The sequence below is a fragment of the Mesoplodon bidens genome (assembly GCF_964165515.1).
Source record: "Mesoplodon bidens genome assembly, chromosome: 20".
Taxonomy (NCBI): domain Eukaryota; kingdom Metazoa; phylum Chordata; class Mammalia; order Artiodactyla; family Ziphiidae; genus Mesoplodon; species Mesoplodon bidens.
Genome location: NC_138181.1, coordinates 9,469,851 through 9,496,086, shown reverse-complemented (window position 1 = coordinate 9,496,086; position 26,236 = coordinate 9,469,851). Strand labels below are relative to the sequence as shown.

Genomic DNA, 26,236 nt, shown 5'->3' with positions numbered 1-26,236 from the left:
CCATTTGGTGACTCAAGCCTCTTCTCGCTAATCAGGGCTGATTTCACTCTCTCCGGAACCTATAAGAGTGTTCTTTGCGGAAGCAGCCAGCATTCGGGCCCTGGCGCAGCTCAGAAGCGTGGAGACCTCTCTTTAGGAAGTGCTCTCCTTATCACAGCAGGAGTCTCGGGGGCACGCGCCAGGCGAGGAGCAGGCGACCAGGGCCTGGCGCGCACAGTACCGGTCTCTTCAGCAGCGGGCCCAGCCCGGGCAGCGGTCCTCGCCCGCCAGGTGGCAGCTTGGAGGGTCCCAGGCGCGCCCACTTGGGGCTCCTGACGCGGAGCCCCGCCTCCCCGCCTCCTCCGCCCTCCATTCGGCTCTCCGTCTGCCCGTCTCCCCGGAGCCCCGCCCTTCGGAGCCCCGCCTCCCCAGCGCCCCTCCCCTCGGCGCCCCGCCTCCCCGCCTCCCCGGCCCAAGGCTTGGCGCCCCGTCTGCTCATCTCCCGGCGCCCCGCCCCATCTCCCCGCCCCTCGGGGTCCCGCCTAGCCCGACCGGGCGCGCGCCAGCGCGTGGGTACGGGGCGTGAGGTTAGACGACGGGAGGGTGGAGACTGGACGCGAAGGTCACGTCAAGGCGGCATAGACAAAGGGCGGGCGCGCGCACGTCCTTACGCACGCCTCGGCCGGCGGCGGCGAGGGCGGGGCAGACGGTCCCCGGAGGGATTTGCCTCCTGGCTCCTCGAGGTAGGTGAGTACGGTCCGGCCGGCCCGTTCCTGAAGGTCACGGGCCTCTGCGGGAGCTGGGGTTTGGGCCGGCGCCCGTGAGGGCTGCGGTCGGGCGACCCCGCTCCCTGCGCCCCCCCGTCCCGGTGTTGGGAGGCACCATTGCCGCTGCCTGGGGGTTCCCGGCGCCGGAACGTGCCGCCCTCCCTGCGGCGGAGCGGGCCCGCCAGTCCCCGCGGCGCACTCCGGCCCGCGCCCCCGCGTGTCCTGCCGAATCCCGGCCCCCACGGCCTGCCCTCCGCGCGCTCGGGAGGATGAGAGATCACGGGGAAGCGCCTTCACCGTGACTGCTCAAGTTCTTTGGTGTCCCTGGGATGTACGTTTTCCGCTCCTGTTCTCCAGAGGATCCCCATTTTGCTTTCTTCAGGATTTCTTAACCCTCGATATCCCTTGCCTTTCCGTTTTGATTTCACGCCCTGCGAAGCATCCTCCTAGAGGAGGGTCTTATTTCCTCACTCTCCGTGTCACAGAGGGCTTTAACTTTTCGCAGTTGAAAAGTTAGGGAAAATATACCGTATGAAACATACTGTAGTTCTGTGGCAGTAAGCTCCATGCTGTACTAGATACCAGTGCCTCACTGCTCAAGGCCTCTGTGCCGCGGACCTTCTCGCTGATAAGTTTCTTGAGATCCGTTGAAGAATTTGCTTTCTGGTTCATTTTCCTTCATTTTGGCTGAAGTTTGAGTACCTCTGTTTAGTTTCATGTCTTGTAGACTCTATCTTAACCCAAGGGAAACGTTATGAAAAGCAATTGTCCTTATGCCAGAGATGGTAGAAAAGAGTCCTGTATTCATGCCAGTTCGGTATTATTTTCTCACTTTGACAGTGATGTTTTTTCAACCTTGTATTATGGAGAATTTCAGACATGGAAAAGTAGATAGAATAGTGAACCAGCATGTACCCATCATCCAGCCTCAAGAACTCACCTATGACTGAGCATGTCTAATCCACATCCCTCTTCCGCGCGCCCCCATATCTCTGGGATAAATCCTTGATGTCAAAAGTAGCTTGAGAGTCAAAATAAAAATCTTACTTTATGGCTTTATGGAGTAAAGCCATAACTTACTTTTATTGGGACATAGTCTATTACAAGTCCTTCAAGTCCGAAATACATAATAGCATTGGAGAAGCACCAGAAAAGGGCATCTAAAATAATTAAGCGGCTGGAGGACAGGTTAAAACAGAAGATGTGGATGAGAACTTCCAGATCATCTTGTTTTTTTCTTTTATTTTTTTGAGTTATGCGGGCCTCTCACTGTTGTGGCCTCTCCCGTTGCGGAGCACAGGCTCCGGACACGCAGGCTCAGCGGCCATGGCTCACGGGCCCAGCCGCTCCGCGGTATGTGGGATCTTCCCGGACTGGGGCACGAACCCGTGTCCCCTGTATCGGCAGGCAGATTCTCAACCGCTGCGCCACCAGGGAAGCCCTGTCTTTTTCCTTTTTGATGAGCCCTCAAGGCCCACAGAGGTTCAGTGACTTGTCCAGATCTACAGGGAATGAGAGGTTGAACTGAGGCTGGAAAAGACATCTCCCAACTCCGCATCTAGTCTTTCTCCTGTACCATGCTGCTTGCGTTTATGTTGTTTCCTGTGGGAAAGAGAAATGTGTGGAAGGGCTGTGACTGAAAACTCTTCCGATGAAGGGCTTGGGTAGGCAGATAGGAACCTTTCCAGCAAAATCTGGAATAATGAAACTAGGGGATAGGCCTTAAATGATTGCTTAAGCTGGATTTGGGACAAGTTGAGGAGTTCTCATCATAGCTTTTAGGAAATGTGGGAAGATGCTGACCTTAAAAGTGGAATTCCAAACAGAATAAGCACAGGCTTTAAAAGATTTAGATGACATTCATAGCTATTGAATGAAGAGTGACTAAGGGAAACTGGAATGATTTTTAGGGGGTGTACCCCTGATGTTATGCCCTTGTGGCCGAGAGAACAGTAGCACCCTCCCATGAAAACATCCTTCCTTGGGGCTTCCCTGGTGGCGCAGTGGTTGAGAATCCGCTTGCCGATGCAGAGGACACGGGTTCGTGCCCCGGTCCGGGAGGATCCCACATGCCGCGGAGCGGCTGGGCCCGCGAGCCATGGCCGCTGAGCCTGCGCGTCCGGAGCCTGTGCTCCGCAACGGGAGAGGCCACAGCAGTGAGAGGCCCGCGTACTGCAAGAAAAAAACAAACAAAAAAAACCCTTCCTTGCCATGAGCAGGTAAGAATCCTGGGCTGGGTGCATCATGGGTTAGGCTTTTTTTTTTTTTTTTTTTTTTTTTTTAAACAAAACTATGGTCTGCATTTCCTAGCACACTTTAGGCAATTAAGTTTCCGTACCTCAAGAAAGACACTAAATTCAGTACTTGGGCCTCAATTTTTTTTTTTTTGCGGTACGCGGGCCTCTCACTGTTGTGGCCTCTCCCGTTGCGGAGCACAGGCTCCGGACGCGCAGGCTCATCGGCCATGGCTCACGGGCCCAGCTGCTCTGCGGCATGTGGGATCCTCCCAGACCGGGGCATGAACCCGTGTCCCCTGCATCGGCAGGCGGACTCAACCACTGCGCAACCAGGGAAGCCAGGCCTCAATTTTTTTTACCTTTAAATGCTGCCCGAGGGATGCTGTGAACAAGGGATGTATGTATATAGACTTCTTGGAGTTTGCTTGTAAGTTCAGTTTATATGATATGACATAATTGTTTATAAATTTACTTTCAGAATGGACTTTCTTCTGTGAGTTTGTGACCTAAATACAGTAGTTGTCGTGCACATCCAGTTTATGGAAATGACGCTCAAATGAACAGGATCAGGGTGTCTTGGTAAATCACTGCCCCTGAAGACGTGAGGGGGTGGGGGAATTGTATGTTTTGGTGGAGGGGTTGGTGTGTGTTGGAGAATATTTGGTCCTGGTTAAGCTTGAGCTGTACTGCAGAATTGTTTCTTCACGTAAAACAACCTCATCATGGCATGCCATTTACTTCTTACTGTATCATTACACTCATGGGGAGGACCTGAGCAAATGTCATCAGTTCCCTGTATAATAATGCTTACTCTATAGCATGATGAATGCTTTTTTTTTTTTAATGATGAAAACTGGGCCAACCTTTTCTTTTCTTCTTTTTAACCCCACATTTGTGTATTTATTTATTTATTTATTTATTTATGGCTGTGTTGGGTCTTCGTTTCTGTGCGAGGGCTTTCTCTAGTTGTGGCAAGCGGGGGCCACTCTTCATCGCGGTACGCAGGCCTCTCACTATCGCGGCCTCTCTTGTTGTGGAGCACAGGCTCCAGACGCACAGGCTCAGTAGTTGTGGCTGACGGGCCTAGCCACTCTGCGGCATGTGGGATCTTCCCAGACCAGGGCTTGAACCCGTGTCCCCTGCATTAGCAGGCAGATTCTCAACCACTGCGCCACCAGGGAAGCCCATGAATGCTTTTTAAGAGCACAGAATTTTAGAGTTAGGAGGAGTGTTGTAAGTGCTTGGAGTTTTTCGTAAGTCCTTAAAGGTACTCTCTCCTTTAAAACACATTGATACATGCACACGCCACCCAGCCGTACACGCTGGTTTGCTCTCTCTGGGGGCTCTTTTTATTTTGTCTTCATAATAGTTGTTAGTGTGTTTGCCTTCTATTAAACTGTTAGCTCAAGATCTGCAATTCTAGGGTGATGCTTTATAAAAAGTAGGCACATGATACGCTTTTGTTGACTTTTTGAATTAAAAAAACAGAAACGAAAAAGCTGGTGAGGAAACTAGAATCCACAGAAGGTGAATGACTTACTGAAAGTCACACAGAGCAGAGAGTAACAGAGCTGGGCCTCCAACCTCAGAGGACTCCTGAGTCCAGTTCTCAGCCCCTTCCTTTGCACTGTTGCCTTCACACCTCGCAGGAGTAGGGCGGGGAAGATACTATATGTATGTATTTTTTCCCTTACCCGTTGGAGATACAGTATTTTCAGGGTCTGCCTTAAAACTCTGTGGTCAGTGCTATCCAATAGAAACATAACAAACCACATGTACAGTTTTTTAAATTTTGTAGTAGCCACTTTAAAAAAAGTAAAAAGAAACAGGTGAAGATAAGTTTAATAATGTATTTTATTTAACCCAGATTATGTAGAATATCACTTCAACATGTAATCAGTGTACAAATCATTAACGAGATCTTCCACATTCATTTTTTTGACCCTAATTCACTGAAATTCCAGCGTCTGTTTTACATTTACAACACATTTCAGTTTAGACCAGCCACAGCTCCAGTGCTCAAGGGTCAGACGTGGTTCGCGGCTCCTGTGTTGCACGGTGCAGAATCACTGTCAGCTGAGCATAGAGACGAAAGAGCGTTTTATGTTCCTGGTAAAGTACAGGTCTGACGTGAAGGCAGAGTTTGTGGTTTTGATGACTTTTCTTTGCACAGTTAGGGTTGTTTCAACCTTGTGGCAAGTTGAACCAAGAAGTCTGATGTGTCACCAGTGTCGTGCCTTTGTGATGAAATGCTTTCTCATTGTAAAGAGACTGCTTAGTCATGGCGGGGGGGAAGGTTTGACTTTTAAAAAATGGCTAGTGATAAAACTCAATAATGAAATAACCTGATAAAAAGTAGGCAGAAGATCTGAGCGCTTCACCAGAGAGGATATTACAGGTGGCCAATAAGCACATGGAAGATGCTTCATATCATTGGTCATGAGGGAAACAAATTAAAACCGTGAGGTACCACCTAACATCCATTAGCATGTCTAGAGTTAGAAAGACTGATCATATTGAGTGTTGGTGAAGACATAGCGCACGTGGAACTTTCAGACACTGCTGGTGAGAATTAATGCAAGATGGTACAACCAGTTCAGAAGCCGGTTTGGCCGTTTCATTAAAAGCTAAACGTACACTCGCGTCATTCCACTCCTAGGTATTTACGCCGGAGAAATGAAAGTGTATGTCCATGCAAGGCTTGTAGATAGCGACTTTATTTGTAACAGTCCCCAACTGGAAGGACCCGTCACCAGGTGAGTGAATAAAGAAGCTGTGGCCTGTTCTACCAAGGGACACAGCTCGGCAGTGGGGAGTGAACTGTTGACACGGGCAGCAGCATGAGTGATTCTCAGAGTGATGATGCCAAGTAAAATAAACCAGGCACACATTTTTGAAAAAAGAAGGCCAGGAAGTTGCTTCCAGTTACATAGACAGTACTCAGATGTCAAAGCACCGCTTTTGAAATGGAACTCTGAGAGCAGTGTTCGGGTTGGGTAAGGAAACCTCTTGGGTCTTATAGCCCCAGCAAAGGAAACTGTCCTTTCCTAAACTGATGGCCCCAGGATGTCAGTGCATCCTGTATCTTTGTCCTGTGTTTCTTTTCCAGCTTTGCAGGTTATGTTGCTTTGGGTTGAACTTGGTACCACGTTTCTTGTTACCCACGTCCAGCTGACGTGAGGCCTTTCTAGGCAAGGGGAAAGTACTTAGGGTCAGAATGACCTGAGTTAAGACCAAGACCCTGAAACTGACCATGTTCCTGTCTTCTTCCTAGTGACTTGAGTCATCCTTGAGCCTGACATATCCTGGCTTTGTCTTGGACCATCTGTTTCATCCAGGATTGCTGTCGGTGGTAAGCATATCCCTGGTTTTTCAGCAGTTCGGGTTCACTTCGCCTAGCAGCTCTGTGCTGTCCCAACTCCTTGGAAACATTCTTACACCTTTCCTCCTAAGCAGCAGCGTCCTATGCAGGCATATTTCTTATACGCCACTACTCTGACATGCTTGACATCAGACTCCCCCCAGGGTACATTTCCTCTGTGTACGTGCAGTTATTTACCGTCGCCTCGGAATGGGGGCATTTGCTGGGTCTGACCTGACACAGTAAACTAGGAACAATGGACGGCTTTGCTCTCAAGTGTGACCTGCCCCAAAGCAAAGGAGAGGCCAGCCTGGGGAGCGGGAAGACCACAAGACGGGGGTTGGGGGCACACGTAAGTTCTAGTCCTGCCTCTGTTACTGGCCACTTTTGTAGCTTGTCTCGTCACTCACCTCTTCCAAGCCTCAATAATTTAAGGGCTTCCCTGGTGGCGCAGTGGTTGAGAGTCCGCCTGCCGATGCAGGGGACACGGGTTCGTGCCCCGGTCCGGGAGGATCCCACATGCCGCGGAGCGGCTGGGCCCGTGAGCCATGGCCGCTGGGCCTGCGCGTCCGGAGCCTGTGCTCTGCAAGGGGAGAGGCCACAACAGTGAGAGGCCCGCCTACCGCAAAAAAAAATAAATAAATAAAAATAATAATAATTTAAGCCATGAGAGGAGCTTGTCTTAGAATTCTCAGTGATTCACTAATAAAGCTGTGGTTTGCGCCAGCTACCTTAGGGATTGTAAACACCTCTAGGCAGGAGTGGTGTTGAAAGACATTTCTTGTCAGTGTAATGTCGTGACTTCTTGGGAAATACCTTCCCGTGCCCCCTTCTCTTTCATAATAACAGGCACTTAGTGTAGCAGTAATAACAGTTAATGTATTTTGAACATTTACCTTGTTCTAGGCACTGTGAAATGTGAACAGTCTTTTTAGTAGATGTTGAGCAGAAGTTTAAAAGAGATTAAGTAATTCACGCAAAGTCACACTCACACTGCCAGTTCAGTGATCGAGTGAGGATTCAAACCCTGATGTGTTTGTTCTGATTCTTGAATCATGAGTCTGTTACCTATTCAAAATGATAAATACAGTTTTAAAAGTACCAAAGAGATAAAGTGATGCCTTCCTTCCATTCCTAGAGGCAGCTGCCATTGCCAGTCTCCTGTGTCTCTTCCCAGAGATGTGTGTCTTTGCAGGTCCACACGCACACTGTATGTATTTGTCCCTTTCCTCCCTCCCTCACAGTTGGTATTTGCAGTGGACCTTGTTCTGCATCTCACTGGGAGGTTGTTTCTTCTCGGTGCATATGTAGATGTCTCACTCTCTCTTTTTTTTTTTAAACAAATGACTAGTATTCCACTATATCCTTGACTAACGGACAGTGATGTTTCTCTTGATATTACAGACAGTACTGAGTCAGTAACCTTGCACATACCTCACTTAGCACAGGGTTTCTCAGCCTCCGCACTGTTGCCATTTGGGGCTGGATACTTCCTTGTGGTGGCAGGGGCGGCCTGGGCTTTTTAGGACGTTTAGCAGCATCCCTGTCCGCAGTCAGCGATGGATGCCAGGAGCCCCCCATCCCAAGTTAGGACAGTCACAAATGTCTGCAGACATTACCAGATGTTCCCCAGGGGGCTACAGTCAGTCGTCCCTGGTTGAGAACTACTGTTGCAGTTTATCGTTAGCATAAGTTTTTAGAAGTAGAGTTGCTGGATCTAAGGTTATATGTATCTCAAGTTCTGACGGTGGTTGCCGAATTGTTCTGCATAGAGGTTGTACCATTGTACACTCCAGGCAGCATTTGAGGGTATTTTCTCATTTTCACCAACAGCGTGGGTTATAAGAAACTTTTTTTGTCCCTCACTGTACTTTTTTTTTTTTTTTTTTTTGCGGTACGCGGGCCTCTCACCGTTGTGGCCTCTCCCGTTGCGGAGCACAGGCTCCGGACGCGCAGGCTCAGCGGCCATGGCTCACGGGCCCAGCCGCTCCGTGGCATGTGGGATCTTCCCGGACCGGGGCACGAACCCGTGTCCCCTGCATCGGCAGGCGGACTCTCAACCACTGCGCCACCAGGGAAGCCCCCCTCACTGTACTTTTAATTCACATTTCTTGGCTTTACAGCTGACCTTTGTATGAGCACTTAGTGCTTGCTGGGCACCACGGAGTAGTTTTTGGTTTGTGGGTTTTGTGACATACTTTGAAATGCCTTCCTCTCTATCTAGCCCTCTTAAAAAGTTTGGTACTTAGAACTGCAGACAGTACTCTGGGTGTCTTCTGATCGTAATGACGTGATAATATGTACCATTTATTGAGATCTAATATATATAACAGACACTGTGCTTAGTGTGCTTTAAAAATGCATTATCCCTGTTTTTGGGGGGTTTTGTTGTTGTTGTTGTTTTTGCGGTACGCGGGTCTCTCACTGTTGTGGCCTCTCCCGTTGCGGAGCACAGGCTCCGGACGCGCAGGCTCAGCGGCCATGGCTCACGGGCCTAGCCGCTCTGCGGCCTGTGGGATCTTCCTGGACCAGGGCACGAACCCGTGTCCCCTGCATCGGCAGGCGGACTCTCAACCACTGCGCCACCAGGGAAGCCCCTAAGCACTTATTTTTAATAAAATGGCATATCTTCTCCTTTTTGAGTTCGTATGTGGCATGTCTCTGGACATATTCTGGTAGTAGGTATGGTCTCCTGAAGTGTAGGATGTGTCACAGAGTCATGGAGAGCTAGCAGAAAAGAAGTTTCTATAGCTGCAAATCATAGTAGTCCCTGCCTTGTGATCGAGTCAGAACTGGTTTAGAAGCCCTGATTTAAATTTTGTAAGTTCCCTCCTTTATTTTCTCTTCCAGGACTCTTATAGTCCTTTTTTTTTTTTAGTTGAGGTGTAGTTGATGTACAATATTATGTAAGTTACAGATGTACAAGATAGTGATTCACGATGTTTAAAGGTTTTACTCCATTTATAGTTATTGTAGAATATTGACTGCATCCTCAGTGTTGTACCGTAGACCCTTGTAGCTTGTTTTATACCTAATAGTTTGTACCTCTTACCCCTATAGTACACCTTCTCCCTCCTCACCGATAACCACGAGTTTGCCCTCTATATCTGTGAGTCTCCTTCTTTTTTGTTATATTCACTAGTTTGTTGTATTTTTTAGGTTCCGCATGTAAGTGATAGCCACACAGCATTTGTCTTTCTGTGTCTGACTTATGTCACTTAGCGTAATGCCCTCCAAGTTCATCCATGTTGCTGCCAATGGCAAAATTTTCATTCTTTTTTATGGCTGAATAGTATTCCATTGCATATATGTCAAACATCTTCTTTGCCCATTTATCTCTTGATGGACCCTTAGGGTGCTTCTGTATCTTGGCTATTGTAAATAATATTTCAGTGAACATTGGGGTGCATGGATCTTTTCGAGTTCATGTTTTTGTTTTCTTTGCATAAATGCCCAGGAGTGGGATTGCTGGATCATGTGGTAGCTCTGTTTTTAGTTTTCTGAGAAACCTCCGTACTGGTTTCTGTCATGACTGCACCAGTTTACGCTCCCACCAACAGCGCAGGAGGGTTCCTCTTTCTCCACCCAGGACTCTCTTCTTGTTGACAGTCATCGAAGTGGGAAGTGATGACTGTATGTGCCCGTTTGCTGGATACTTGTCTCTAGGCACTGAGTGCCTAATATGGTGTGTGGCACACAGTATGTGCCCTGATGTCGTCACCCTGAGAACTGAGAAGCTCTGGAAAGTGGGCCATTTTGGGGCCCAGATTTGCCATTCAGTGGGTTGAAGAGTTTCATTAGCTTAGTGGTGGACTGTCATACTCCTAGGATGAGGCCATCTTCCCTCCTAAAAGGCTCAGAACTAGTTGGGTCTCCTCTTTTTCTCTGGACCATGTGGACTGTTGGGGGAACATTGGTCCAAGCGACTCTCAGTGGATTTGGCTGAAAGGTGTGGAATGGAAGAGAAGGGGTAACTAGTGCTTTGAGCTGATAACTTCCCCTGCCTCCTGCCAAGGAGTCGTGGTTATGTTTACTTCAGGCAAAGTGATAGCCTCTCTTACAAGAGCATTTATCTAGAAATTGTGGTGTGATGGAGTTCTCATGTGAGCAGTTTCCCGATACTTCCAGAGACCAAAGTCTGTGTTAAGGGGCCTTAAGACGCCAGCACCTCTGGCTGTGATGGCTGGTCCGCTAGTCCGGCAGGATGTTTGGAGGCCTGTTTCATAACCGCAGTGTGCTGGCCTCATCTTTGCCTCTAAGAATTCACGGGAGCATTGTTTAATGTTGGCCACGGAACTTGTTTGGCTAGTTGCTGTTGCGAGTTCTGGAGTCTCTGGGGGTGCGGGGAGCGGAGGGCAACAGGGGGAGGTCGCTGCCTCGGAGGGGAGGAAAGAGCAGCCGGGACAGAGGTCTGCACACTGTTGCCGTAAAGGGTCAGATAGTAAGTAGTTGAGGTTTTGCTGGCCGTGGTCTCTGTCACATGTTATTCTTTTTTTTTTTTTTTTTTTTTTTTTTTACAACTCTTTCAAGATGTAAACACCGTTCCTAGGACACGAGCCTTGTAAAAACTGGCCCAGGTTTGTCCTGTGGGCCTGGTGTGTCCCCCTCTGAATTAGGTGATGAAATTATTGCTAAATGTGTTTACTTTGATGTTGTGGGGACACGAACCCAGAATAACCTTGGGAATTCTCAGTTGATTGTGATCCAGAGGAAAGAGGTCTAAGCTCTGGCTTGGGACGTCCAAGGGACCCCGGTGTTGGTCACGTTAGGTTCACGGAACTCAAGGTAACCTTGGCTAATATGACAGCAGCTGTGCAGTGGGACAGGGCTGGGAGAGTGGGACAGAGGCGTGGCCCTGGAACCGGACAGGTTTAAGGAATACAGTGGCTCAGCGAAGTGACTCAAGTCTCAGAAACACATCGAATTTCCTGAACGTCCGTTGGGATGTCATTAGAAATCTGGCGTGTACTGTCAGCTTGGCCAGTTTATAAAAATGAACGAGCAGGTTTGTACCCTGGATTCTGAGAACACCAAATTCCGATGCATGAATTCAGGTTTGCCTTGTGGTTTTTCTCTGATGGCAGGAAGTTCTCTCGAGCAGGCCTGGCGTGAAGGAAGTGTTAATGTAGCTCAAGGTAGTTTGAAAGCTAGGAGGGCCTGGTGGTTAAAGAGCGGGGCTGTGAGACAGGCGCACTTGTCCAAATCCCTCCTGTGCCGTTTATAGCCGTGTGACTCCGGTGACCTTGTCCTCTAAGCCTCCGCCCCCTCACCTCTCCTAGCGGCGATGGTAACTCCCCTGTGGGGCTGTTGTAGGCATTCAGTGAGGCCGGCGTGTGCACGGTGCTTGTTGTATCCGCTCAGCGTCCGTGCTGTGAGCGGTCAGTGAACGTTAGCAGTGATAATGGTCACGTGAAAGTGGAAGAAGTGGAGGATCCCTGCCACTGAAACGCTGTCTTTTTAATTGAATTGCTAGGTGTGTGGGATGTCATGGGAGCAGTTAGGAGTCAGACAACGGGATCCGTGTCTCCCTCGCTTAGTTTCCTAACTGGTAAAATGGAAAGAATACATACCGACAGGTTGTGAGATAACATGAGAAAGGGCTTTGAGTTCTGAACAGCACTGGACAGAACTCAGGGTGAAGTCGGTCACCTGTTCATTCGTTCCATTTCTTGAACTTCTAGAAGTATTGGAACCGAGCCAGAAGGTGATTGGCGTGAGGCCACAATGTTGGCCAGAGAGACGTGACAGGATGCTCCCAAGTTCAGAACTTGGAGTGGTAACTTGTGGTTAAGAATGCGTAATATAAAATTGAAATAGTGAAATTTAAAAAAATAAGTGGCTGTATTAAGTAAAAGAAGCCAAGAAGGCTGCCTACTCTGTGATTCCAACCATATGACATTCTGGGAAAAGCCAAACTATGGAGACAGTGAAAAGACCAGTGATTGCCAGGGGTTGCGGGTAGGTAGGGATGAATAATCTGAGCACAGAGGATTTTTAGAGCAGTGAAAATATTCTGTGTGGTACCTTAGTGGTGGATACGTGTCATTATACATTTGTCGAAACCCATAGAATGTACAACACCAAGTGTGATCCCCAATGTAAATAGTCTTAAAGAAGAAAAAAAAAAAGAGTGGCCAGAAAGGCTGGAGGAGTTAATCTATGTAGAAAATACGACAATATCTTGTAATACTAAAACTGTATTTCCTAAGTCAGAAGCGAAAGACAAATACTGTGTATTCTCACATAAATGTGGAATCCAGAAAATATGAACTTGTAGAAACAGAGAAAAGAATGGTGGTTACCCGGGATCAAGGGGTAGGAGAAGTTGGGAAATGTTGGGCAAAGGGTAGAAACTTCCCGTTATAAAATGAATAAGTTCTGGGGATCTAATGTACAGTGTGGTGATTATAGTTAACAGTACTGTATTAGATACTTGAAAGTTGCTGAGAGGGTAGATCTTAGATGTTCCCACCACACACACAAAACAGGTAAATATTTGGCTAATACTCTGTGGATGTCACGTTGCGATATGCAGGTGTGCAATATGTAGGTGTATCAATCGTGCTTTGTACTCTGCAGACGTGCTCAGTGTTATCTGTCAGTTAAATGTCAGTAAATCTGGGGGGAAATGAATAAAAACAAGAGTTACTATTTTTTTAAAACCTAGATTTCCTTTTCCCCTGCAATTCCATTTCTAGGAATTGATCCTGCAAATATGTTTGCATGTGCATTTTGTATGCTAAATCATGTAGGCACATTCATTACATTATTTATAACAAAAAAAGGGTAGAACCATTGGTGTCCAACCTCAGGAAAGCAGTTAACCAAATCAGGGAACATTCTTACGGTTGAGAACTGTGCACCTGCAAAGAGTAAGGGAGCTCCGTGTGCACTGCGGGGACACTATCCCAAGACATGTTAAGCTACAAGACAAAACAAAAAGCAGTGTTCGCGGTGTGCCGTCATGACTGTTGCCTGGGTGCGAGGTGGGCCGGAGTGATTTCCTCGTGTGTGCGTAGAACATCTCAGGAAGAATACGAAGCTGGTGATGCGGTTGCATCTGTGGACAAGAACTCTGGGCAGTGGGGGACAGGTAGGAGGCACGTGTGCTCCGCCGAGTATACCCTCCTTGTCTTTTGAGATGCGTCTTATGTCCGTGTATTTTCTTTTTCTTCTGTTTGAAGTCTAAGGTGTTGATTTTTTTTTAATTGAAGTATAGTTGACGTACAATGTTGGGTTAGTTTCTGCCGTGCAGCCGAGTGACTCAGTTATACGTACACATTCTTTTTCGTATTCTTTTCCACTATGGTTGAACTATTGAATATAGTTCCCTGTGCTCTACAGCAGGACCTTGTAGTCCGTCCAGTCTATACGTAATAGTTTGCCTCTACTAACCCCAAATATGCATACATTTTCTATTAGAAAAGTGTGAGCGGCCACAGGTCATCGTTTCATCGGGGTTGAAAACTGTGCAACATCTGTGGTTCTCCTCCACACGCGCGTCTGCCGCCTGCTGCTCTGCGCAGTCCCTTTGACCTTGATGTTGTGAGAGCGGCACGGGCTGTAGGCTGACCCTAAAACGCGCCGGGCCCCACCCCAGAGCACCGTGGTGTCTCTCCCCTTGGCTTGTGTTTGTGTGACGGATGGTGTTTCTGTTTCCACCTCCAGCTTCGGCAGCATGTGAGAAACTTCTTGCCAAGGACCCGGGTCACCGCTGAGAAGGGGGCCTTAGGGAGAAAAGTATCCAGAGGAAACCAGCGCCAGATGCGTCTGGAATTCCACGCGCCGCAGGCGGCATGAGGCGTGCCGCGCCAGCACCTGCGGCCTCCTGGCGCGGCCTTTAGCTCTCCAGAGAGGAGGGTCCTGGGAGCAGTGCGCCCGGAGCCTCTCCAGGGGAAGCACGGGGCCAGGTGTGAACGCTCTACGATGGACGCAATGTTCAGCCTATGAAGGAGTTTTAAGGAACACAGTTATTTAATTTCCACATACTCACGTTCGCTAGCCTTCTGTGGGAAGTGCCAGCGATCACCCCCCCCCCCCACCACTGGAGTTGTCAGCATTTTTCTGGCACCAAGTTGAACTCTTCTTGGTACTTCTGGCAATGACACATCCTCAGGAGAGATTTATCTGCTAAATGCTCTTGGACGAGAGACAAAGTAAAACTTCTGGAAGCAGCGCGAGAGGAGCAGAACCCAGATCGCGCCCTCGCCGCTCACTCGCCCAGACACCCCGCCTGGCCTCGGATGCTGGCACTGAAGGCTGAGCCTGCCCCGTCCACCCCTGCAGCCCGTCTCTTCTGGGGAGGGCTGGCCGCCTCGGGGGCCCCCTTCTGCTCTCCTCCTACTCCCAGGCTCTCTGTTCCGGCCGTCGAGTGACGTGAACTTGGGAATGGAGTTGGTGCCCCTCCCCAGGCCGGTGCTGGCGGAGAGGACCATCTGAGGCTGAGCTTTGTTCGCGGGGAGGAGGGCGCTGGCCTGGCCTGCATCCTCCACCATGTTCCTGTTGCTGCCTTTTGACAGCCTGATTGTCAACCTCCTGGGCATCTCCCTGACCGTCCTCTTCACCCTCGTCCTGGTTTTCATCATAGTCCCCGCCATTTTCGGAGTCTCCTTTGGTATCCGAAAGCTCTACATGAAAACTTTGTTAAAGATCTTTGCGGTGAGTGTGCTGTGTACAAACGGTTGCTTCACAGAGGAGGGAAGAAGTGCCATTAGCAAAAAGAGTTATTCTTGTCCGGTTGATTGTGAACTCGCTGCTGGATGTGGAGAGAGTTGGGAGAATGGGAAGGAAGTGGCATTTTGAGTAGAAAGAATAACTAAACGTGAGCTTGTGAAAGCCTTCAGCCGTCTTTCTGTTGAGCTAAGGGACTTGTGTGTTTGGTCTGTCTGAGCAAAGGCACCTATTCCATGACCCCACACCTGGCCTGTTTATTTCAAACGGAGGGACTTAGAATTAAAGAAAAAATCACTGCCGGACAGTGATGTAACAGATACTGCAACTCAAAGCTGCTGCTGGCATATTCCCTGGCTGATGAGTATGGGAGAGTCTTTTCTCTCTTTCAAATGTTTATCTTAAATATGTTCTTGCACTTCAGACAAAAAGAAGTAACAGAAAAGGGCATCTGATGAATTTTTCTATTTTCTGAAAGAGGGGGAGAAGAGTGTATTTCTTAATATATGTCAGAACTTAAGTCATGATACCACTGAACAGAACTAGTCACAGTGGGAAGGAGATGAGTGAGAAGTAATATTTCCTGGGAGTTGATGTCTGCCACCAGCCTTTTAACTACCTCTTCAGAGATGTGGTGATTTATTAGCAGGATCTGTTTTCAGTAGTCACCGCATCTTCAGGTTCATCTTTTCCACGGCTGAGACCATGCTAGGAAACACAACGCAGTTATATTTGTTCAGGTAGTATCTTACGGTTCAGAATAGTCTCACTCGTTCTCCTTTGGTTCCCTGTAATTCTGCAGTGGCCCAGGGTATCTGTCAGTGATAGACTTGACCAGTGAAGACATAGTGACTCTGGAAGATGAAGTGAGCTGTATGAAATGCTACCTTACAGCAGGAAATATTTTTAGGTATATTACTGAATCTTGAGTTTGGGTATTTTATATAAGAATATGACTTTTTCCACATTAAAAAACTTGAGGTGAAGCTGACAGAACGTAAAGGTAACCATTTAAAGGGAACGGTTCGCCGGCACTTGCGGTCGTCGCAGTATTGCACGGTCACCACCTCTGTGTGGCCCCACAGCATTCTCACCTCTCCGGAAGGAGGCCCCATAGTCATTAAGCACTTACCCTCCCCCGGCTCTGACAACCGTGAATCTGTGTTCTGTCTCTGGCTTGACCTATTCTGGATATTTCATTTTCATGGAATTACATAAAGTGTGCTCTTTTGTGACTGGCTCCTTTCACGTAGCATAACTTTGGAACATGTTTCAGTACTTTGGTTTTTATGGCCGAGTCATATTCCACTGTGTGTCTGTACCATAATCCGCTTATCCATTCATCCGTTGACGGGCCGTTTTCACCTTCCGGCTGCTGTCCGTAATGCTGCTGTGGTGCGCTTGTACTTACTTAAGTACTTACGTTCAACAGTAAGATTTCTGAGCCCTACCTATGGTCTCTGGGGTTGTCTTGCTACTCAGAGAGTGCTCTGAGACCAGCAGCTGAGTGTCACCCAAGACTGGTGAGAAATGCAGGCCACAGGCCCCCTCCAGACCCACTGAATTAGGATCAGCATTCCAGCGAGCCCCAGGTGCACAGTAAAGTTTGAGAAGTAGTAATCTCGTCAGTCTTTAGTGTTTGTTTTAATTAATCAGGAAATGTAATTTTCTTCAACTTCAGTCCCCCAAAATCTTCAGTAGAACCCAGGGTTCCTGTGAACCACGTAACTACCCGTGCCCGTTTGCCACTGGAAAATGTACATCATTGTAGAGGGAGTAGAAATAAACTTACAGGAGACAGCAGTGAGTGATGTCTGGCTTTTATTCAAGTGATTAATTCACAGACCTATGGAAGTACTTATTCTTAAAACATAAAAATAGGAATCATCAGACCAGAGTTCTTGGGTAGTAGCTAAATTTTTAAAATTTGGATCATTTTGGGTGGAACAAAAGACCTAGAATCCGTGTACATTCCCTATTCCATTTTGAAAATGTCCCCTCAAATTAGTATTTTAAAGTTCATAGCCAAGTAAATCCTTATTACTATTGACTGTGTTTTTCAGATGTACATTCTTGTGGCTTTTAATGTCAATTATAATTATATATTTTTGGGCCAATCCATAGGACAGGTAATCTTTTTTTTTTCCTTTTTTAATTAATTAAGTAATTAATTAATTTTTGGCTGCGTTTGTTGCTGCGCGTGGGCTCCCTCCAGCTGCGGTGAGCGGGAGCTACTCTTTGCTGCAGTGCACGGCTTCCCATTGCAGTGGCCTCCCCCGTGGTGGAGCACGGTCTGTAGGTGTGTGGGCCTCAGCAGTTGTGGCTCGCGGGCTCCAGAGCGCAGGCTCAGCAGTCGTGGCACGTGGGCTCAGCCTCTTGGCAGCATGTGGGATCTTCCCGGACCAGGGCTCAAACCTGTGTCCCCTGCATTGGCAGACGGATTCTTAGCCACTGCGCCACCAGGGAAGCCCTTAGTTGCCGCAGAGCAACTAAGCCCGTGTGCCACAACTACTTAGCCTGCGCTCTAGAGCTCGCGAGCCACAACTACTGAGCCCGTGTGCCACAACTGCTGAAGCCTGCACGCCTAGAGCTCCGCAACAAGAGAAGCCACCGCAATGAGAAGCCCGCGCACCGCAACGACGAGTAGCCCTCGCTCGCTACAACCAGAGAAAAGCCTGTGCGCAGCAACAAAGACCCAACACAGCCAAAAGTAAAAAATAAATAAATAAAATAAAATACACCTAAACTTGTGGGTGCTTTTTAGTAAAGACGAGACCTTTATTTTGCCTTTTTTATCCTCTTCATCCACTTCCTAACCTGGGGTGCTACATGTAATTTTGCAGTTGGAAGGAAGCTCAGAGATCATCTTAATTCCGTGGGTCTCTTCCTAACTACCCATCTGAATCACCTGGGGAGTGTTTAAAAAATACTTGTTTGGGAGCCCTAGAATCTCCCCAGAAATTCTGATTTAATTGGTTTGGGTGGGCATTTTTAAAAAGCTCCCCAAGTGATCCTAACATCTACCATCAAAAGGTGGAGTCTGATTGCCCTCCTCTTGAGTTGGGGACCCGCCTTGGTGACTCGTTTCTAACAAAAGGAATGTGGTGGCCGTGACGCTGTGTGACGTGTGAGGTTAGGTTAGAAGTGGCAGTATAGCTTCCGTCTGCCTCTGGATACTTGCCCCTGGAGCCCGGCTGCCACATTGTGAGGAAGCCTAGGCCCCGTATAGGTGTTCCAGCTTCCAGTCCCAGGGGAGCTGTGACAACCAGCATCAGCTGACAACCCAGCCGATGCCGGACCCTGTGCAGTTTGCAGATTCACGAGCAGAATAAATGGTGGTGGTATTTTAAGCCAGTGTTATGGGGTGGTTTGTTCCACAGCAGTAGATGACCAGACAAATGATATAATAGTAAAGAATGTTAAACATTCATTCATGTCTCACAGCTGACAACACCTTAAACATTTTTTTGTTACCGTTCAGTCTTGGCAGTATTTTATGGCTGTGTTAATGGCATGTACATTTGATTTTATGTCTACATTTTCTTCTGGGATCTTATAAGCCAGTTTTACAGTTTAGTAGGTAATCTTCATAAAGATGATTCAAGCTGGATGTCTGGTAGTCCGTGCAGTACACATACCTGTGCTTTTGGGGCACAGCTAGGTCGGCACAGCTTGACAAATGGTTTCCCACGATCAGTTCATCTCCCCATATGAAGGAAGCTTGGGGTACCTGCCAAGGGGCGATGTATACATGGGCGGGTCCTCCAGGTCTTTCCTCCTGGAAGACAGCTCAGTGCAGGTCCTTTTAATGCTGAGTTGCGGGAGATGGTCATGTGCGGAGGGCAGCGTGTTACTTAAAGTACTTCAGTTATCTTAATGTTTGTGCTTCAGATTTACCCTCAGGACAGTGATGATGGCATTGTTTGGGGTAGAATTCCTAGGAGTGGACTTCCAACTGGGTTGAGAATGATTTGGAAAAGGAGAGAAGAAAGCCTGGGTATAAAGGAGAAAGATGAAAGAAAAAGAAAAACAACGACTTGAGTTTTCTTGCCTGATGTGAAGGGGGTTGATCAGGTCAGGTCAGAGAAGACGGGCCAGCTGTAATGAGTGGCGTTAAGCTCCACGGCGGAACGGGTCGGAAACCAGTGGTGGCCGTGAGGGGGTTGAAGAGACTGAACGGGTCGCGGGATCGGGGTGGGATAGGCGTGACTTTTTGGAGGGTTTTTTTTTACCGGCTCTGAAACGTGACCGAAGTCCTCAGACCCTGCAATCTACGTCCTCCTCTGGGGAGTGGGAGCAATTAATGCCTCCTCCACATGGGTCCGTGCCCCCACCCCCCGTCGCAGCATCACCGGGAGTAGCGTAAAGGCCGAACTGAAGGAGATGAGAGTGGGATTATGGTGCTAGGAAGTGGTTTTAGGTTCAGGTCTGTCTTTCATACGGAGACCTTGATGAAGAGAAATATTGGGAGCTGGTGGATTAAATGCAGCCCTTATTGACTGCCTGCGAAGTGCAGGGCGCTTGGTCAGATTCTGCTGGGTTCTGCCTCCTGCCCCTCGAGGCAGTTATAGTTTACTAGGAGAGACAGATGTCTGCATACAGAACTAATTGAGAATGTGACGCCCGTTAAAATACACAGGCGGAGACGAGCTGTGACTGCAGGAGTTGGGTAGGTAGCATTTCATATAAGATTTGGCCTTTGAACTGGATCTTAAAAGAGAGAAAGCATTCTAGAAGGGCAGTGGGTAGAGGCGAGAAGGTGCCGTCTGGTTTAGAGGCAGCACCTAGTTCAGGAGAGAAGAGGCTTTGGGGGCCTGGAGGGGGGAGGGCGGGGGAGAGAGCGGTAGGTGGGAGAAGCCGCGGGTGGACGAAGCGGGTCGCCTGACACTGGCAGCCAGGGAGGACCCTTCTCGGGTGGGGAAGCCTGGGGACCATGGGAGGAGGGCCGGGCGGACGGGAGTACGTTGGGGTCGGGTATGTGCGGCTGCCTGTCACTCTCAGGCTGGGCGTGAGGATGGGGGGGACTTGCACGCGGTCATGACCAGCAGGTGATTGGAAACGTGAGGTTGACGCCGCTGTGCAGTCAGGATTGTTAATTGGACAGTAGCTACTGAGAGATTCCTGTGGAAGCAGGGAGAGGAGATGTCATTGCTGCCTGGGCGGTGGACGGTGACGGGCGCTGGGGTCTGCTTCTTGGGGTGTCTCTAGTGCGGTCGTGCGAAGCGCGGTGGAGGCTGGCTGAGAAGAGGGGCGGGTCTCTGCTGAGATCAGTGCCGCAGAGACTGTCAGGCCTTCCGGTGCGCTTGGTCCCTAACCCACCGGCTCAGGAGAGTGACCACGCAGCAAAGATGCACCGTGGCACCGCCCACGCCTCTCGGGCTGGGCCTGCGTTCACCTGCGAGGGCTGTGCTGGGTTTACTGTTAGCTCCAGTGCAGCATCATCCTTGCCCCAACAGTCTCTGTCTGGGAGATGCTGAAAAGGGAATAATTAAGGAATCTGGTCCTGAACATCCCGGATCAAGGGAACGGAGGGGGTTTGTGGGGAAATGACCTCTGAACCTGGAGCTCTCGCTTTTATTCTGGGCGTCTGGACGCGGTGCTCCTTGAAGTGACCCCGGAGAAACCAGGTGCGTAGCTCTCAGCGCCGCTGGCTCCGTCGCCCTCCCGGAGTCACCGCAGCAAGGCGGAGCAGCCCGTCGCGAGCGAGCGCTGGCCCCTGGCGGCCCCGCCCTGCGCTCTTACCCTGCTCTGCTGACCTTGGACAGTTCCCTCCTCAGCGCAGAGACAGTTTGAGGTGTGCCTGAAGTTTGAAAAAGTAAAGCTCAGGTACAAAGCGGGAGGGCAGGAGGATGTTTATGACAGAGCTAGGGGACTAGAATCTCATGGAACCAGCACCTTTCCAGTTAAAACAGAAACCACAGCCTTCCTGCACATTCCGTCATGAGGCAGCCCCCACAGATGTTGAGTCCTAGTGCTCCAGCGGCCTGAAGGCAGGTGCTACCTGCCCGTTAAAATCGGATCCAAGTATCAGAACTGTCAGCACAGAACCAAGCTTCTCTGGCTCTGTGCTTTGCAGCTCCAGTGCAGAGTCCTGGCCAGAATGGACAGCCCTCAGCTCTGGTGTGCCGGGCTTGTTGTAGGCTCTCTCGCCCCTTAGCCATCTCTTCCCTCGATGACATTCCCAGGTGGAATTCATCTTCTTCCATTGTAGGAGCTAGGTTTACATTTTCTTCTAGAAGGAGATCATCTGTGCCAGAAGCCATCAAGGGTTAACTACCTGAAATGGGCTGTGTGAGTTTTCCTGCCTTAGACCTTTAACTGGGTGACTCTGTAAACTCTGTTTTCTCTAGACAGTGGTGTTTGAAGACATTTCCAGATGAGGTCAGACGGCTGCTTAAGCTCGTGTCCTGCTTCCGGCCTTGCTGCCTTGCTAATAACACTTCAGGCTCTGCCGGCAGAATCTCACCAGAGGCTTTGTGCCACGTGGATTCTGCTGCGTCATGGAATGACGGGGTTCTTTTCTACCTTGCAGAGCTGTGGAAACAGAAGTTTGAAAACACACCTTTTAAAATGTCCGTTCTGTTTCCTTGACTCACTGCCGTCATGACTTTCTGTTCTGCGGCACCACGTTGCAGGAGGTGGACAGGAGCTCGTGTGTGTGCCTCTCAGCATTTGAGAGCAGGAGGGACCCAGCCTCTGGCTCTCTTCAGGCAGCTAAAAGGATTTTAATGAAGGAAGGGAGGACCTAGGAAGAGCCTCACTTTCCTGGAGCCCATATTATTTCAGTGGTGCTGAGGACGATTCGGGGTGTCACGTATGGTCTCATTGGATCCTCGTGAAGTAGGAGGTTGAAGGACCATCATCCTGTTTTGTGGATAGAAAAGACTAGCATCCAGAGTGTTGGAATGAGTTGCTTAAGGGACACAGCATAACTGTCAAACTTGGGACTTAGTTTTGTTTTTTTTTTATCTCCAAATAGTGTTTTTTAACACCGTTTTTTTTTTTAATTTAATCTTATTTTAAACACTAAGCTACTCTCAGGCTTTCTGTGTCAAGTGTGTGGGGTCTCCTGTTAAAGGTTACTCAGAGGGTGAATGGGCAGTCCAGACATATATATTATTTAAATCCTTTATCGACTCGAAAACTAAAATTGTTGCTTTCTCGGAATAATTTGGGAGGCAGGCAGCACCGGGTGGCGGGCAGTAGCTTAAAGGGTGCTTGGTTTTGCTGTTGGTGAAGCGCTGCTGTTCGGCAGAAACGAAGGAACCCATGAGGTCCGTGGACTGTCGGCTCGTGAGCTCCTTAAGGACCCGGGAGGCCGTGAGAAGCGAGGCCCGAGCAGCTCGCCGCAGCTCCTAGTTCCCAGCTCGTGACCGCCGCCGGGGACGTGGCTTTCGGTCCAGGGTATCTGGGACGGGTGTGCTCTAGGAGGAGAGGCTCCGAGTTTCCTTCCAGAACCAGTGCCCTCTCGGCCGCAGCGTGCTCTCGGGGCACCGGGCTTGAGGCTGTCACGGAACGGAAGTGGGAGTGCCCCCCGAGCGAGAAAGGGGCTCATCGCGGTGTGTGGCTGTTCCCTCCGCAGTGGGCGACCTTGAGGATGGAGCGAGGCGCCAAGGAGAAGAACCACCAGCTCTACAAGCCCTACACCAACGGTAAGACGGGGTCTCCGTCCGCCTGCCCAGCGGCCCCCCGGAGCTGCGTTCCCGCGCGCCTTCGCTCCGCTCCCCCTCGTCGCTGGTGAGCACCCTGACGCTCCCAGCGGGCCGCTTGACCGGGCTGTTCTCTTGCAGGAATCATCGCAAAAGATCTCGCGTCACTGGAAGAAGAGATCAAAGACATCCGCCGGAGCGGTAGCGGTAGGGCTCTGGACGACGCTCTCGAGTTCGAGCTCTCGGACATCTTCTACTTCTGCCGGAAAGGGGTGGAGACCATCATGGACGACGAGGTGACAAAGAGGTTCTCGGCGGAGGAGCTGGAGTCCTGGAACTTGCTGAGCAGGACCAACTATAACTTCCAGTACATCAGCCTGCGGCTCACCGTGCTCTGGGGCTTAGGAGTGCTGATTCGGTACTGCTTTCTCCTGCCCCTCAGGTGAGGGAGGGCCTAGCCCCGGCGCCTGATCTGCCGGCCCGCGCCCCCGGCCCGCGCCCCCGGCCCCTCCGCTTTGGCTCTCCCACCGTAGAGAGGAGGACTGTACCGTTCTGTCACCGGCCAGGCCATCCGGCTCTCAGAAGGCTGCACCGGGGCTTGTCCTTTAAGGGCCCTCGGATTGTCTGCGTATCAGACGTAGCTGGGTTTCTCAAAGACAACTTGCTTGTCTGGACTGACTAAACACAGGGACGGGGAACACGATGTTCTTCCTGGCCACCCCTCCCCGGGCCTGGCTGATTCTGTTCCTGCGGCTTCCTCTCCAGGACAGAGGCAGTATTGATCTCCCAGTGTTCCTGTACCACGTGCTATTCTGAGTATGTCTTGCCGGCTGCTGGTACCTTCGGGCCCTATTTCCTATTGCTTCACAGCGAAGCTGGGCTTCTGCCAGGGTTTTAAGCCAAAGGGAAGGGTAAGACCACAGGGCAGCAGGTGCCTGAGGGCGGCGCAGCCATCAGTAGACCGTCCCGTCATTCTGGCTGCTGCCAGTGCCTGCGGAGAGGGTGTCGGCTGAACGCCAAATCCATGGTGTCCTGCCACTCTGGAAGCAGACCGCCCTCTGGTTCTGATAGGCCTGCCCGCGTTTCTAGGGACCCGGACTCCTGTCTGCGTCCAGGTGATCAGGTCTTGCGGGGGGTTTTCGTGACGCCCAGTTCCATTTTCACACGTCCAGTTCTGTACTGGGGGCACAGATTTTCCGCTGTGTTGTAACTTGTCTTCTCGTTACAGGATCGCTCTTGCTTTCACGGGGATTAGCCTCCTGGTGGTGGGCACAACGGTGGTGGGATACCTGCCGAACGGGAGGTGAGCAGAGCGTGGGCATCCGAGTCCACAGGTACCAGGGGGCAGCTCCCATCCTGAAGGCCAGGCCACTTCTTTGGGCGTAGCCCAAACCACAGACTCTTCGAGGGAGAAAGTAACCCAACGACAACAATGACATAGGCAGGAAAGTTTTTTTCCAACTGATCTTGATCTGTGACTGTGTTGGTTTTCCCCTCCAGCCCTCACACTCTTCCCATTTTAAAGACAAAAGGGAGAAACCACAAGCCCTAGTGTCCAGGGTTAGCAGGTTTTATAGCATGTTGTTGAGTTTTGAGCATTCTCCTATGTTGATGAATTGGTAAGAGGATAAGACGTGTAGGTAGGGCCTTTTGGTTTGTTTGCTTTTTTTTTTAAATAAGAGAAACTGGCTCCTTCTGGGAAGTTATGGGGCTGGCAAACCTCTCTTTTCCCTGGGCTGGTGGGGAGGTTTGACTCTCTGGCCTTTGCCCTGCCTCTGGGTGTTGACCTGCAAGAAGGAAAGGAATCTAGGAGACTCAGGTGTGCTGGAAATTCTAGGGCTGTGAATTCTAAGCCCGTTACCTTATGTGAATTTGAGTAGCCCTCATCATTTCTTTCTTTCTTTCTTTATCTGTAGACAGAAAGATGCTAATACAGAGTTTTACCATAGACACTACTATTTGTAGAAATACTTGGCCGTCCTAACGGCCACAGGCAGCGATGGTTAGCTGGTCGGACGCAGCACCTTCTCCTGCCTTCCTATATGTGTGAACACTACACACGGCCATCCCTGTCCTGTTGTCGCAGGTTGAAGGAGTTCCTGAGTAAGCACGTTCACCTCATGTGTTATCGCGTCTGCGTGCGGGCCCTGACGGCCATCATTACCTACCACGACAGGTGAGGGGGCTCGGGACGGGACCGGGGGGCGCGCTGGCGCAACACGAGGGGCCGGCAGCCGGCCCGCGGGCCCTCAGAGCGTCGTTAGAGCCGAGGACGCTGCCGAGGCCAGGCGTGAGTTGCAGATGGAGTGTTTCACACGGATTTTTGTTGCTTTGCCTACAATTTAAACGCAGGAAGAACCGGCCTAGAAACGGTGGCATCTGCGTGGCCAATCACACGTCTCCCATTGACGTCATCATTTTGGCCAGCGATGGCTATTACGCCATGGTAAGGCCTCTCTCTGTTGCTCCTTTAGGCTGGTCGGGGCTGGGAGCTCTTTCTTAAGGGTGTCAACAGGTAAGCACGTTTTTATACACGGGCCTGACCTGGGATGTTGCCTTTGTTTCTGTGGCCATGGGGACTCCTTGGGACCTGGATGTTGTGAGCAGAGTGAGCAGCGTGGGGAGGGGTGAAGGTGGGGAGCGGGGATTTGAAGGCACTGGGCTCCGGGGCTTTGGATAATCCGCCCAGGGAGGGCGTTTGGACACAGGTGTGCTCCGCTTCACGGTTCGTTTTAGGGTTTTCAGCTGTGTTTTTATCAGTAGTTACACATCTCTGGTATCACTGATTAGAAGGAGAATTTAAATTCAGGGAGTCTAATGGTGGTTTCTGAACAGTGAGAGCCTGTGGTTCCTGATAAAGCGTTACGGGGTGAGAGGTTGGGGTCCGTGTCTCAGGGGACCTGGGGGCTTGCGTGAGGACAGCTTCGCTGCCCTTGCTCCTTTGTCTGAGAGCAGGTGGGGCAGGTGCACGGCGGCCTCATGGGCGTCATCCAGAGAGCCATGGTGAAGGCCTGCCCCCACGTCTGGTTCGAGCGCTCAGAAGTGAAGGATCGCCACCTGGTGGCTAAAAGGTAAACAAGTGACACACGGTCTGCGCTTAGGGGAGGCTGTGCCTCTACAGCCTTCTCCACTGAGCCCCAGCTGCTTTCATAGTAGTGTTTTTCTGAAACATGGAGTATAAAAAGTATCAAAACCCTAGTGTTATTACTAACCCAAGGTAGTAATGTTTGTAACCTTTTTTATTCCTTGTACCCATTGTAATGAATACTGTGTGAACTTTTAATGTGATTTGATTTTTTTTTTTAATATTTATTTGGTTGTGCCGGGTCTTAGTTGCGGCTTGCCGGCTCCTTAGTTGCAGCACGTGGGCTCCTTTGTTGCGGCAGGCGGGCTCCTTAGTTGCGGCTCACCAGCTTCTTAGTTGTGGCATGCAAACTCTTTGTTGTGGCATGCATGTGGGATCTAGGGGAATCTCAAAATGAATTCATTGTCACAAATGAAAACACACTTAAGGCAACAGAATAGAGTGCAGCTCTGTTTTCAAGGGAAAAAAATAGTAAACGTGGTGCAAGT

The 26,236-nt window shown here is 49.9% G+C and overlaps 1 protein-coding gene across 7 annotated transcripts in view; it reads left to right on the top strand.

Moving 5' to 3' along the window:
- The first annotated feature begins 637 nt into the window (after nucleotides 1–637).
- Nucleotides 638–26,236, top strand: part of GPAT4 (glycerol-3-phosphate acyltransferase 4) — a 33,059-nt gene continuing 7,460 nt past the window's right edge. Inside the window, exons 1-11 of one of the 7 annotated variants that reach the window (XM_081220769.1) lie at nucleotides 707–726; nucleotides 5,643–5,739; nucleotides 6,258–6,335; nucleotides 7,483–7,539; nucleotides 14,013–15,002; nucleotides 22,597–22,666; nucleotides 22,805–23,105; nucleotides 23,892–23,966; nucleotides 24,750–24,839; nucleotides 25,016–25,109; nucleotides 25,619–25,734. In XM_081220769.1, coding sequence (XP_081076895.1) covers nucleotides 14,838–15,002; nucleotides 22,597–22,666; nucleotides 22,805–23,105; nucleotides 23,892–23,966; nucleotides 24,750–24,839; nucleotides 25,016–25,109; nucleotides 25,619–25,734 — 911 coding nt within the window. In that variant the 5' untranslated portion in view covers nucleotides 707–726; nucleotides 5,643–5,739; nucleotides 6,258–6,335; nucleotides 7,483–7,539; nucleotides 14,013–14,837. Of the gene's footprint in view, nucleotides 727–3,480; nucleotides 3,563–5,642; nucleotides 5,740–6,257; nucleotides 6,336–7,482; nucleotides 7,540–14,012; nucleotides 15,003–22,596; nucleotides 22,667–22,804; nucleotides 23,106–23,891; nucleotides 23,967–24,749; nucleotides 24,840–25,015; nucleotides 25,110–25,618; nucleotides 25,735–26,236 lie in introns of those variants that run through there. The other 6 variants (XM_081220766.1, XM_081220767.1, XM_081220771.1 and 3 more) reach the window with 6 other exon arrangements.